At 44.9% G+C, this 15236-nt stretch overlaps 1 protein-coding gene across 1 annotated transcript in view; it reads left to right on the top strand.

Moving 5' to 3' along the window:
- NAGLU (N-acetyl-alpha-glucosaminidase) overlaps positions 1-15236 on the top strand; it is a 43123-nt gene that overhangs the window by 22423 nt on the left and 5464 nt on the right. Inside the window, exons 3-5 of the mRNA XM_040436508.1 lie at positions 9135-9281; positions 12148-12233; positions 13324-13580. Coding sequence (XP_040292442.1) covers positions 9135-9281; positions 12148-12233; positions 13324-13580 — 490 coding nt within the window. The remainder of the gene's footprint in view (positions 1-9134; positions 9282-12147; positions 12234-13323; positions 13581-15236) is intronic.

Raw genomic sequence — 15236 nt, forward strand, 5'->3', positions numbered from 1 at the left:
CCGGACAAGGCGCCGGAGAACTGGGGAAAGCCGGATAAGACAGACTTAATACCGGTCTTGGTGCGGCGGGAAATATTGAAGGAAACACCATCCGGGGTAAAATAAAGAGTATCGAAGTCTAAAGCCCTCACATCCGAAACTCTTTTACAAGAGATAAGACAGAGCAAGGTCACCAATTTAGCTGATAATTGACGAAGAGACAGATCCGAGTTAAGAGACCACCGTGAAAAGAAATCCAAGACCAAAAGGACGTCCCAAGAAGTGGAAAAACGAGGTCTAGGAGGTCGAGAAAGCAGAGAGCCCTTGAGGAGCCGGCAAACCAAAGTATGCTGACCGGCCGGGCAACCAGCGAACCCCTGGTGGCGAGAGGATATCGCTGATCTGAAGACATTAATAGTCCTATACGCCTTACCCTCTTCAAAAAGAGAAGATAAAAAATGTAGGATATCCGTTACAGGTGCCGAAAAGGGATCCAGACTCCGGCCCACGCACCAGCGAGACCAAACGCCCCAAGCTGATCGATATGCCCGTCTAGTACCGGGGGCCCAAGCGTTCTCCAAGAGGAATCTAGCCGTCCCCGATACTCCTGCGACGTCCAACGTTCCCCGACACTCTGCACACCAGGAAGATGGAGAGACTCATCCACCAGGAGGGGATGATGCTGGCCTACCGGGCCGAGGAGGAGATAATGTGAACTCGGGAGGAGACGAGGATCCTCGATTAGGAGCTCCAAGAGTTGAGGGAACCAAACTTGAGCTTGCCAGAAGGGAACCACCAGGACCAACTCCGCTGATTGGCGACGAACCTGCGACAGAACGCGAGGGATCAACGCGAACGGTGGAAAGGCATACGAGGGCAGTCCTGACCAGTCCTGCAGAAGGGCGTCCACTGCCTCTGAAAGTGGGTCCGGTCTCCAACTGTAGAACCTGGGAAGTTGGGAATTCCATCGTGAAGCGAAGAGGTCCACGGCAAAAGGGCCCCAAATCGATTTAATGGAGGAGAACACCCCCGGATTCAATCTCCAATTGCTGAAGTCCGAAGTGTACCGCGAACTCCAATCCGCGAAAGTATTGTGAAGGCCGGGATGTATTCTGCAATCACTGTGAAACCCCTGTCCCAGGCAATACGACCAGAGTTCCTTCGCCAGATGGGTCAACATCGCGGAGTGAGTACCCCCCCATGGCGTTGACGTACCGAACTGCCGACACGTTGTCCATCCTGAGTCTGATGCACGCAGAGACCTTGCCACTGGTGAAACTGCGGATGGTGAAAGATCCCGCCAAAAGTTCCAGAGCATTTATGTGGAGTCGGGACTCGTTTGCCGAACAAGGACCTCCGGTGGAAACCCCGTTGCAGTGTGCGCCCCAGCCGTACAGGCTGGCGTCCGACTCCACGATAAGGTCTGGTTGAGGACCTACGATGGCTCTGCCGTTCCATGCGTCGAGGTTGGAGATCCACCACGTCAGCTCGTCCCTCGTCTCCTGATCCAGGACCAGAACATCCGCCATACGATGCTCCTGCCTCCAGGTGAGCTATCTTGAGCCGCTGTAGCGCCCGATAATGGAGAGGAGCCGGGAAGATCGCCTGGATGGAAGAGGATAACCGATAATCCGCGCCAAATGACGCAGAGAGATACGGGGCAGCCTCAGCGAATGCCGCAACTCCTTGCGGATGGCTCTGACCTTCGCTCCTGGAAGACAGAGTCTGCGCGGTGGAATCCACAACGAAGCCCAAGAATTCCATGGATCTGGAAGGACGAAGAGAGGACTTCTCGGTGTTGATGATAAAACCTAGGTCGGTGATCAGGGAAACCGCCATATGTAGATGAGTCAGAAGGATGGAGGGACACTGGGCCAAGAGAAGAAAATCGTCCAGGTAAATTACCAGACAAACTCCCTGGCAGCGGAGCCACGCCACCATCGGTTTCATCAGCTTGGTGAAACACCAAGGTGCCGATGATAGGCCAAACGGGAGGCAAGTGAACCGCCAAACCTGTCCCTTCCAAAGGAATTGAAGTAGATCCCTGGACGGCGGGGCTACCGGAACCGTCAGGTAAGCGTCCTTCAGGTCCAACTTCACCATCCAGTCGCCTGGGAGTAGGAGATCCCTGAGCAGATGGATGCCCTCCATTTTGAAATAGCGGTATCGAACGAACCGGTTGAGGTTCTTTAGATTTATAACTGGTCGAAACTGTCTACCTTTCTTCTCCACCAAGAAGATGTCGCTGACGACTCCCTCCCCGGGGAATGGGGCTCGTTCCACCGCACCCTTTACCCGGAGGGACTGAAGTTCCGCGTCTATGCATTGTTGGGCCTGCCCTGATAGAAACCTTGGATGCAGCTTCAGGAGTAACAGAGAGGTATCTATTAGCTCTATATGAAAGCCCCGGACCGTGGAGAGGACCCACGGGTCGGACGTGATGCGGGACCAAACATTCAAAAAATGATTGAGTCTGCCCCCTATGCAAGGGGTTGAAGAAGACGGCAGATTTGGTAGACTCACCGAGAGGACGTCTTGATCCTGAATAACCTCTGAAGGACCTGGACCTTCCGGATGACCCTCTGGATGGAAGAAAAAGGACTGTTGTCTTTGGTCCTGGAACGCCGAGCGTTGATTGAAGGGGCCTCGTCCGTAGCCACGGGTCTGGAAATGGGCACGGCCGGACAGACAGCCCCTGAAACTGCCGGCCCTGGTAGAGACTCTACCGTGAAACACCTTACGCATAGAACTCTGTGCCTTATCTAACGCAGTAAATGCTCCAACGAACTTGCCCAAGTCCTTTATGAAGGTGTCACCGAAAAGGAGCCCCTGTGCCTCCGTCAGACTCGGTAAGAGCCATGTTGGCTAACTTCAGCTCAATCTTAATGAGGATAGCTTTCCTCCTTTCAATGGAAAGTGAAGAGTTCACATTCCCTACCATACAGATAGCGAGTTGCGCCCAGCCACGGAGTTCATCTGGGTCAATAGGAGTGCCCTCCGCTCTGGCTGTCTCCGCCAATTCAAAAATTTTGGTCAAGGGACCTAAGCTATCTAAGAGCTTATCCTGGCAGGCGCGGAGCGCTGAATCCAGGCCCCGGCGGGGATTAAAGCCCGTCTTGGCAAAAAATTGGACCATCTTGGGGTCCACATTAGGGGTTTCACAAACCTTGTTTGGAATTAGGGGGCGCGGGCACTCCGCCCTTAATTTGTTCCGTGTCTCTTGAGACAGGGGTTTCCTAACTCTGTCCTCCAAATACCGAGCCACATGTGGAGCGGGTAACCACTCTGCTGACCTCGGGTGATGTAAACTGTCAGGGTCAAATAAGGGGTCGCCCAACGGGTCCGTTAGGGAGGTAAGACCCGGACTATTGGCCTCAGGGGCCGCACTAGTTGAAGGGCGTGACAGAGGGACCTCAGACCCAAAATCATCCTCCACTAAAACCCCTTCAAGGTCGACATCAGAGGCACTCTGGCCAACACTCAAAGCCTCCTCCTTGGACTCTATCTCTGAGTCAGAACTAGGAGCGGGCTGAGCCCGAGCGGATTTCCAGGGGCGCACTTTTTCCACCTGGCGCGGGCAGGCTCTTTTGCGTGTACTAAGCACGCCATCCTTTGATAGAACTAAGCTATCAGTTCTAATATTTCTGGAGGCAGGAGGTGGGATAGGGGCAGGGGTCTGAACCCTCAGAGCTTGGGAAATAGACTGGGAGATTATGGAGGACATGGAACCCATAGCCTGGGAAATGGCATTAGATATGGCAGCCGCCTGGGAATCAGCAGGAGAGGAGCTAGCAATGGCCCCCGCTGGGGTAGGGGTAGTCATTAGATCAGCGGGAACCTGTAGGTCAGAGGGCACAGAAGGGGAGACCTCCTTAGGAAGAGACATGGTGTAGGAAATATGGAGTTAGTCACTCCAAGGAGAGCAGACGCTACTAGCCTGAACCGCTGCGATTTCCGTACAGGGGCTAAAGATGGCGCCGATGGAGAGACTCCTCCCCCAGCATTCGCGGGAATAAGAGAAGAAAAAACGCGCCCCCCCCCCCTTCCGGCTTACCAAACGCCGTCAGCGCAGTAAGAATGAAATCCAAGATGGCTCCCGAGAATCCCGGAGTCAGGCGCAGTGAGAGCAGGAGAAGTGGCCGAAATCTCGCAGATCGCGAGATTACGGAAGGAGGAGCTGGGAGAAGAACAAAAAATGGCGCCTGATGCGCCGAGGTAAGCAAAGGAGGGAGAAAAAACGATCGGCACAAAGGAGGGTTGGATGGAAAAAATCCTGCCGCGGGCGGGGAATAGGACGACAATAAAAGCTTTATTAACCCCCCCCCCCCCCCCCCCCCCCCCGATAAGAAAAGCGGGGCAAGGGAAAAAGGAGGGAAAAATAATATATATATATATATAAAATATAATATGCAATACAATAAAACAACAGGAATATAAAAACACAAACCCAAGAATAATCTCAGAAAAAAGAATAATAAAGGATAGAAAAACGATAGACTTGGGAAGCCATAAATGTTATACTTGGACAGCAGCAAAGAAAGAGGGAGAGTTCAGGTGGAAGGGCCTATTTATGGACTGGACTGTGGGAGGGGTTACCCCTTTTGGGGGGTGGTCTGTAAGTTTTCTTATGTTTTTTCTTTGCTGCTGTGGATTCCAGTAAAGGAGTTATGCAATATGAGCCTCCGTTTCTTGTTATAAAATAATTTTTAACTGGCCACTAAGCCTAGTAATAGGCACCACTTCTTGGTCTGTGCAGATCACTTTACTGCAGTTACCTGGTTATCTATACACAGAGGTGATATCATTACAGGCAGTATTAAGGTGGATTTACACTGGCAGATTATCGGGGATGAACATTCCCGCGAATGCTCGTTCCCAACAATTTGCTTGTACAAAGGTGCTGCCGATCACCCAATGACTCGTTTTTTTGCTGGCAGCAGATTGTGCTGTGTAAACTATAACGGAGTGCACACAAATGATCGTATTACTTGAGGAAGGAGGGCTTCTCGTTCATCGGGTAATCAGCAGTCATTTACACTGCCAGATAATTGTTAATGAGCAGTCTTATGATGCACATTAGTGATTATTTTAGGGATTCTTGGCCTGTGTAAAGAGCCCTTGAAAATTACAGATAAGACCGGATCCACCATTCACGAGGTGATTGTCAAAGCTTATCTATTCTTCCCTTGTACAATGCCCTTTTGCACAGGTCAGAGCATGCCTGGAAAACTCTCCCATAGAAGTCAATGAGGTCCCCTTCGACCCATTGTGTATATGACTCTTGTACTGTAGCTGCCGTAAAGCAATTTTCAGAATGCTTTCTAAATGCTGTTAAAGGGGTAGTCCGGGTTCAGGGTTGAACCAGGATATAAGCTTCCCTTCACTCATTTACCATTCAGGAGTGGAGCATCGGTGCTTTACCTATCTCCAGTGCTCCCCTTGCCTTCCGCTGCATCTCATTCGGCAAGGTCTTTTTGTTGTGAGCCGGTGACATACTGGGCTTCACATCAGTATGCTAGACAGAGAATTCCGCTTAGCAGGAAGCCCAGTGGGCAGTGTATAGCTCTGTTATGGGCGGTTTTAGAGGCGGGTACTAGTGATGCCCAGTCCTGAACCCGAACAACCCCTTTTAAGAACAGCTCAGGCAAGATGGCATCCCCCATAATCATGTTCAGCAATTAGATTAAATAAATCTGCAATCAGACAATAAAAAGGGATTAGAAAAAAGATGTGTTACTATCTGTTAGCAGAAAAATAAATTCGGTGACACATATTCTTTCGGAAGCATTAACATTTGTTACACATCTATTGTCTAATTGACCTTAGAACAAATGCTTTACTACAGGGGTGCACAACCTTTTTTGGTCTGAGGGTCGCATTGTCACATCGCTCTATTTCAGGGGGCCGCAAATAAAATAAAAAAAAGTTGATTGGCGCTCATTTCCATCGGCCTATTACGCAGGCCAATGTAAAGTTGCTTGGGAGGAATGATCGCTATCCTAGTCATTCCTCCTTCATTTAGTTATATTGATTATCAGTAGCACCTCCCTGATTACACAGAGAGATGTGTGGCATGATTATACCGGCCAGTTTATCATGATAAGCGCTTTTATGAACACTTGTTCCCAATAATTGACCTTAATATCTCAGTGTATTAGGGGCTTAAAGAGATTTCCCAGTAAAAATGTATTTCTAACACGTTCCTGCAGCATGGCCCCTGAAACCGAAGAGTTAAACTTACCTGCTCCCTGCCGCTACGGTCCTCCACGCTGCCGTCATCTTCCGGGCCCCACGCTGTTTACACCTGGCAGTGCATGGGCATAGTCATACTGCTCCAGCCAATGACTGGCTTCAGCGGTGATGTGGCCACAAGCATCAAGTCGCTGCTCAAGCTAGTCATTGGCTGGAGCAGTGTATATGACCATGTACGTGTACAGCCAGGTGTAAACAGCGCAGGGACCCCTGAGTGCAGAGGAGCGGCGGGGAGCAGGTAAGTATCTTCTGTTTCAGGGGCCATGCTGCAGGAACTTGTTAAAAAATCTTTTTTACAGGAAAAACCTGGAAAAGTGGCAACATTTCCTTCCATCCTGCCTCCTATTCATAAATGAGCGATTTCCTTCACTGCAGAGGATGGCGCTCACTGGTTATTACCGCCTCATGCTCCCCAGTAACAGGCACCATGTAATAACCAGTAAGCACTTTCCCTTGCAAGTGGAGAAAGCGCTTATTTGTTAACACGTTATTAACCAGGCTTGAACAGACACTTTTTTTTTTTTACTTAGTGCACCTGGTGGTTCAAATGTCTGGCACTTTTTTATGTTTTTAAGTGTTGGGACTACCAAAATAATTTTTGAAACTATTTTTTACTTGACACATAGGGCCTTATAATTTATTTTTTATTTGGGGGGGGAAACTGTACAATACATTTCTTTAAAAGTTTTCAAACTATCGCTTCTTATTCTTTAATATATGCAAACTGACACCAAAATAAATTATAATAATTAGTTCCCTATTTTGTGTCAGTCATTTTGTTATAATTATATGTATGGTTTTACATGAGTGGGGCGATAATGGTGATGGTTTTGGTTGGTGTGGGTGTATTTATTTATTTAAATTTTTTTAACTTCATTTTTAATATATTTCTGCTACAAAATATATCCCCCAAGAGGTAGTAAAAAGACTTTTGGGGGATACGGACCCTTTTTTTTTTTTTTTTTTTTTTTTTCCTTTTATTTGTATTGTATTTTATTTTTATTTTTTATTTTTCTAATTTGTTTATTTTTTAAATATATTTTTTGCCACATATGCCCCAAAGAGGTCATAAAAAGACTGTTGGAGGACAATGAACACTCCTATTTTCTTTTTTCTTTTTTTTTTTTTTTTTTTTTATTCGTATTTTTTTATGTATTAAATTTTTTAAATATATATATATATATATATATATATATATATATATATATATATATATATATATATATATATATATATAAAAAATTCCCACATTAAATGTCCCCCAAGGGATCATAAAAAGCCTGTTGGTGACATTGAACACTTTCTGTTTTTATATTTTGCAATTTCTCCTTTTATTTTTTTTACTTTATTTGTATTTTTATTAAAAAAAAATTTTTTTATATTGACACATCATATTTATTTTTTTTTTAATTTCATTTGTGTATTTTTTTGTTTTACTTTTTTTTAAATTTTATTTTCACATAATTTGTCCTCGAGGTCACTGAGAGACCTTTGGGAGACAATAGGAGATTTGTTTGCACTATTTCCACTGTAACTGGGGAATCCGAAGGAGCCCCAATTACAGGGGAAACCAGCCTTCTGTGTGCACTGAGCAGGGTCTCCTGACCCTGCAGCTCTGCGCCCATCTGCCCCCAAGCCAGTTCCACCCTGCATAGTGCGCCGCTCACCTATCTGAGAAGGCAGAAGCAGTGTATCAGTCACTGACAGCTGGGAACAGACCTACTCCTGCTACGGTGGGGGGAGCAGGAGCTGTAATGCTCTGTTGTGCGGCGCTGATGGCAGAAACACGGCTGATCACACGATCATCTGTGTTTCTGTCCAGGAGGACAGGGGCTGCAAACTTTGGCCTTGGGGGCCGTGGGTTGTGCACCCCTGCTTTACCACTTTAGTGCTGCTATGAGACTGTTCTCAATTTCATGGAAAACCATAGGACACTGTAGCAGAGCAGATGGGCCCCAGGTTTTTGGACACACATGGTATGAACCAAACTGTTCTCATAGCATAGATCTATATTTAAAGGTTTATCCTACACCTAAGGCCTGTTTCACACTACAGTATGTTGATTTCAGTGTTTTGCGTTCTATTTTTCACGAATCCGTTTTTCAGTTTTTTGTTTTTTTCCGTTGTGGTTCCGTTTTTCCGTTTCGTTTTTCCGTATAGAATATACAGTAATTACATAGAGAAAATTGGGCTGGGCATAACATTTTCAATTGATGGTTCCGCAAAAAACGGAACGGATACGGATGCATTTCCGTATGTGTTCCGTTTTTTTTGCAGACCCATTGACTTTAATGGAGCCACGGAACGTGATTTGCGGCCAAATATAGGACATGTTCTATCTTTCAACGGAACGGAAAAAACGGAAATACGGAAACGGAATGCATACGGAACACATTCCGTTTTTTTTGCGGAACCATTGAAATGAATGGTTCCGTATACGGACCGCAAAACGGAAAAAAAAAAAAAAACGGTAGTGTGAAAGAGGCCTGACTCAAAATTAAGAGCCAGAATGTGTTGTACATTGTTGCAACCATTTACTAGCCTCAGCAGTAACATGTTGCCAAGCGGTACATGACTGATTAGGTCAGTCAATTGCTGCAGTGGTACACATGGCGACAAACGGGACGTCACACTTAGGTTCCACAGGGGACCAGAAGCGCTGTTAATGGAACTGTTGGAGCTGGAATGGAGTTTTTGGAAGAAGTAATTGTTGTTGTGTTGTGTTTTTTATTTTTGTAAACACATTCCGGGCCTTAGTAAATTTTATGTTAATGTTCAGAAAACCCTTTTAATTAAGTTTGAGAAGTATTAATCATGTTATTCATCCTTTTATGATTCCTTATTTGTTCCTATTTTAGGTGGCTATATACTGATGCATTTTGCAATTGTTTTCCAAATTTTAGGTATTCTTGACTTTGGGATTAATTCAGTCAGAGATAGATGACTTTTTCACTGGTCCTGCTTTTCTAGCCTGGGGTCGGATGGGAAATATTCATACTTGGGGTGGGCCTTTGTCCTCCAACTGGATGCAGAAACAGCTTTCCCTGCAGGTAACGTAAACATATAATTCATGTGCTATGATATGCTGAGATATAGGAAAAATCACAAGTTTTACAGTGCCTTTACACACAAGATTTTTCTTGCAGAAAATTTCTGTGACTTAAAAATCAATTCCATTTATCTGAAATTCATGTGCTTGCTGCCAAAACAACGCCATTCAGATAAATGAAACGGATTTTCCGTTGCATAATATTTCTGCAACAAAATCTGTCGTGTGAAAGCACCCTTACAGCGTTTTTCTACAATTGCCTAATAATGATTCATTATTTAAAGAGCTTGTGCAGGGGTATAATGCAGAGCACTTGATATATTCCTATTTTATTTGGTGCAATTAAATGTAAACCGGTTTATATGTTACACCGCTTTGTGTCAATCTCGGTAAGCTTGGTGTCTTGTAGCTCTTAGCTCACTATGGTGCAGTGGCTGTTCCAGAATCTTATTCAGAGTTCTGTAGAAATGTGGGTCTTTGTATTCTGCTAGGAGTCAATTTGTAAAGCCCATGCTCAGTATGAACTCCCAAGAAATGAGCATAAAACACCATGTTGGGTTAGGAGGTTAAAAAGTGGGGGGGGATGCAAATCTAGGAATACTGGCACAAATCACATAGCACAACTCAAGTATAGTCTTGTATAATTAAATCTATAGTGGAAAGAAGTGGCCACCAGGTATGAAGTTCCCACCAAGGTACTTTGGGAAAATCTTGGGGCTTTGGTTGTTCTATAAAGATGATGCCGCTCCAGGGCAGTGAGCTGGTGGGCTTTCAGGACTGTTTGTGTCTCCTGCTTGTGTCCCTTAGTGTAAGGGTCCATTCACACGTCCGTTGTTTCTTTCCTGATCTGTTCCGTTTTTTGCTGAACAGATCTGGACCCATTCATTTTCAATGGGTCCTGAAAAAAAATCAGACATTGAGCTGTCCGTTTTTTTTTCAGCACCCATTGAAAATGAATGGGTCCAGATCTGTTCAGCAAAAAACGGAACAGATCAGGAAAGAAACAACGGACGTGTGAATAAGGCCTAAGACTCTCTGCACTCTACAGTGGACACACATTCTCACTTGGCCAAGGCTCTCTACTCTCTGCTTTCTGCATGAGCTAGTAACTGTAGTTCAGATAAACTTCAGGAAAGTGCTGAAGCCTGCTCTTGTGAGTCCCTACTTGGCATCAGCTGCAGCATCCACTGCACACAAGGGCTACATTAAGGTTGGTGGAGGTCCCTGAGTAATAGTAAATCATGCTGATTAATAGATGCCCTCACAAACATGGAAGCAGTTGTTCCCTAAAACCTTGGGTTGATCATTGTAATTTGAAATGCTTGCAGGGTGAGGCCACACATGGTGGCATGCCAAATATTGTTGTGGCCATTGAGATTGTAAAATAGATTGTTAAAGGGTTTCTATCACTTCATATGACATAATTAGCTGGCAGACACTAGCGACCTGCTAGTGTCTGCTCTGGCCAACCATCCTACTATAATCACTTGTGGGGCAGCGGTTTTGCTAAAAAACTAACTTTTATAAATATGCTAATGAGCCTCTAGGTGCTATGTGGGCGTCATTAGCACCTAGAGGCTCCGTCTACCTTCATACACAGCGGCCGCCCAGCACGTCCCTCCAGCCCGCCCATGTCCTCCTCCGTGTGACGCAGCGGCCGAATTCTCGCGCATGCGCCGTGCGCGGCTGTATTCGGCGCATTAGAGATGTCTGAGCTCGGAGCGGTCAGACATTCAATGCGCATGCAAAATGCAGAATGGAATTGCGGATGTGTGAATGGACCCTTAGGCTGGGTTCACACTTGAGCGTTTTACAGCGCGTTCAAACGCGCTGTAAAACGCTCAACACATGAAAACCAATGCTTCCCTATGGCCCTGGTTCTCACTTGAGCGTTTTACAGCGCTGAAAAACGCGCTGTAAAACGCCCTACGCTCAAACAAGTACTTGAGCTTCTTTGGGGCGTTTTGACGCGCGTTTGTGGCCATAGGACATTGCAGTCAATCACACAAACGCGCGTCAAACGCGCGTTTACTATTGCAAAAAACGCTCGTCAAAAACGCGCGTCAAAAACGCGCGTTAAACGCGCATATCAAAGACGCTCAGGTCTGAACCCAGCCTTACTGTGCTGAAAATAATCAGTAATAAATTAAACAGGAGTCGTAACAGGAGAGAAACAGGAGAATTTCCTCACTCTGGATGGGCAGGGCAGGGGTACGTTGTAGAGACCTTTCTTCTTATTTAGTGAAGAAGTGCCCTCCCTTTAATCCTTCCCTGCACAATAGTCCTCCTCATTCAAAGGTTGCATTTTTTTTTTTTTTTTTTGTTAGACTGGAAGGATTAGTATTGTAGAGAACTTGGTAAAAACCGTTGGATTAGGTCATTTTAACTACTGGGGGTGCAGTGTGCCTTAATCATGATGGTCACTACAACTTTTTGCTGCAACCTCCAATGATAAATATTTCCAAGGAGCCTCTGATGGCAGAGCAAAACATCTGAAGATTCATTCGCTAGATGGGACAGTCACTTTAGATATGTTGTAGATAGCAATATTCAGCTCTGATACCTATTGATGTTGCTATGACTTTCAGGCAGCATTTCTCTCCAGTAGCAATATGGGGAAAGCAGTAGTCAAAGACCATTTAGACATCTGTAAAGTCTAAGAAAATGAACACAGCTGGTGACCTCACCGACCTATGCCCAACCATTCCATTCTGAAGCAGTATCCAGTAGAAGAGCCACTTGGCATTCCTGTAACTCGCCCAGTGGAGAGCCCATAACGACTATTTTGTCAGGGGACTGGATGGTTAAGTTACTTGAAGTATAGCCAAACCTGACTATACATGTATTCATTTTATGTTTAATCTCAGAACAAGATTGTAGAGAGGATGAGGTCTCTTGGAATGATCACAGTGCTGCCTGCATTTGCTGGACATATACCACAAGGTCTGCTAAGGTAAATTAATTACTTACTGTTATGTTGTGTGCATAATACAATGCTCAGAAATGAAAGGACCACATGACCTGATCGAGAATATTAAAAGCAATCAAATTACTAATAGCCTGTATATCTTTGTCAAATGTTGCTCTGTACAGTTTTAAGAGTAAAAAGATTTTGCTAGGTCAATACCCTTCAGGGCTGGAAGACCATTGGTTTGTATAATCTAATTAAGGGTGGATTCAGACAGACAGATAATCGGGAAAGAACATTTCTACGAATGCACATTCTGAACAAACTGCCCGTCTAAATGGGCAGCCGATCACCCACTCATTCTTCAGGTGAAATAATCGTAATTGCAGGCACATTATTGTTTCTGGGCTGCAGATCGTGTTGTCAAACAGCGATCTGCTGCCCAGAAGCAATGCAGATGTATGATGGTGAGCAATAGCGATCCCTTGTCCTCATACTGTGGAGGTGATACCTGAATTTAAATGCAGCGCTTCACCTCAACTTAATGAGCAGCCGACTGTCGGGAAGGAATGCTTCCCTCTCGACAATCTGCTGCTTCTCTGCCCATGTAAATCCACTTTAATCACAGGCCGAAGCAACCAACCCGCACCATATTGTCTCTTGGTCAGTCCTCTTGTTTATGGTTTATCTGATCTTAGATAAGCTGTTAGGCCTTATGACTGCAAAGACACATGGTACTGCTGTAGGAACCTTATCTCCCTATAAACACCTCTGACTTGCTTCTTGTATATGCATTATTTACCAGACGGGATCACTCAACCCAACCATCCAAAGTGTCACCACTGCTTTCCTCTGACTCTATAAGGGCATCCTATTAGAGCCTTTAAATTTGACTTGCCCCATAAAAAGGCTCTCAACCAAGAGGTGCACAGAGGTACCCCATGGTTTCCTGCATCTCTTTTCAATACCCCATTCTTATACATACATTCTTTGCCACCTTTATTGAGTAAAAATTTACTTTTATTCCTGGCTGTTTCAGCACCTTCTACACACTGAGGAGGTCTGCCTGTTGAACTTGTCCAGAGATCTCATGGCTATGTGATCATGTTATGTCCTTAATTGCTTTTCTTCACAGGGTATTTCCTAATATGAATGTGACTAGACTTGGTGGATGGAGCAACTTCAATTGTACATATTCATGCAGTTATCTACTGGACCCAGAGGATCCCCTTTTCCAGAAGATTGGAGGACTCTTTATGACTGAAATGATTCGCAAATTTGGAACTGACCATATTTACAATGCAGACACATTCAACGAAATGACCCCAAGTTCTTCTGATCCAGCCTATCTATCTGCAATCAGTAGTGTCATCTTTAAGTCCATGGTTAATGGTACAAGTATAAACTTTCATTAGTTATGATTACCTTCTGTAGTGCTCAAGAAGTAAAGACATTAAAAGGAGTCTGCCACCACCTTTTTCTTGTTTTAAATTGTTCATGACACCCTGTAGGTCACATACATTGTAACCCAGACATACCTGTGTGCTTTTCTCGATCTTTATTGCCCCCGAAAAAGATGTTTATAGTGATATGCAAATTTGCATGAGCCCAAGAGGCAGTACCCATCTGCAAAGGAGCCCTGCCTCTTTTTGAATTGAGCCACACTCCTCCCTTCTCCTTCTCTCTGCTCCCAACATCATAAAGACGGTGCTTGAATTTAGAGGGAGGTGTCAGAAAGAGAAGACAGAAGGAGCAGGGCTCAATTCAAATAGTTGTGGCTAGGCACCATTGTTGTTGGTACTGCCACTTGGGTCATTTGTGCTAATTTGCATATCAATATAAAGATCTTTTTGGGGGGCAATAAAGCTCGAGAAATATACTCAAAGATATGTCTGGGATAAGGTGCATCTGACGTACAGGACACTAGGAACAGTTTAAAATGAAAAGTGGTGAAAGACTCCTTTTAATTCTGTCACCAGCTGGAAATCTAATAGTCCATCTACTAGGAACAATTTAGTCATAAATTTACTACTCCGTCACATTCAAGTCAGTGGGGCAGAGTTGCATTACTATTTGCAGCCCAGAGACCAATGTGACGCTGTTTATGGAAGAAAATAACAGGCCCCTTTTTTTTTTCTTTTAATTTATTACCGTCGCTATGTTTATGAAGTAATAATGGTACTGAATCAATCATGTGAAACCCTAAACAGAGTTGTACCTCTAGGATCTGAAGATTTAGCAGTCACATCCAAAACCAGGTGCCCGTTGGGATGCAAAGTCTTGAGCAAGCGCCCTGCAGGGCCATGTGACACAGGCTACCAGGTGCCCTAGAATGTTACCAGCATTGTGCAATGGCACATTCCACACTATTTTTGTGATTTTTCTTTATATGTATGGAATGCCTTCTCCCACTGCATATGTGATCTCACTATGGCTGTATGTGGGAGCTTGAATAGTCCAGCAAAATAAGCAAACCCTTAAAATCATTAACTTTATTTGATCTGTTTTAAAAAACGGGAATAAAGTCCCGGTTATCAATAAATCTAATGGCCAATAATGTGATACAACTAAAGACCAGACATGCATAAACATCAGGGGATCTACCAGGAACAGGCAGGGGGAGGGGACCTGACTGGCTCTTCACTTACCCTGTCTAGACCCTCAGCCCAGGGACGACCCTATGAGGTAGGGACTCCCTGTCCTCGTACCTAGGCTGAGTAGACCCTGGTTGTCCCTATTATAAACCTATAACAAATCCCATACCCAATGATAACCTTAATGTTTACTAGTGTCCCCACCAGATGGTAATCTGTAATGGGGACTATCTAGTACATATAAGTGACACCTTGACGCGTTTCTCCCTCTAATACGGGTTCCTCAGGAGGTAATTCTTATTTGTCACTATTGTATAAATGTCAATTCAGATAGGAAATTGATATTAAAATGAAATTAGATGCAGCAGTGGCAACCATGCGTGTTAAGCACGTCTTCCTGAAGATACGCCAAAAATACACTTCCATGCATTATCGGATGAAAAACACTGTGATA

Source organism: Bufo bufo, chromosome 6 (genome assembly GCF_905171765.1).
Source record: "Bufo bufo chromosome 6, aBufBuf1.1, whole genome shotgun sequence".
NCBI lineage: Eukaryota > Metazoa > Chordata > Amphibia > Anura > Bufonidae > Bufo > Bufo bufo.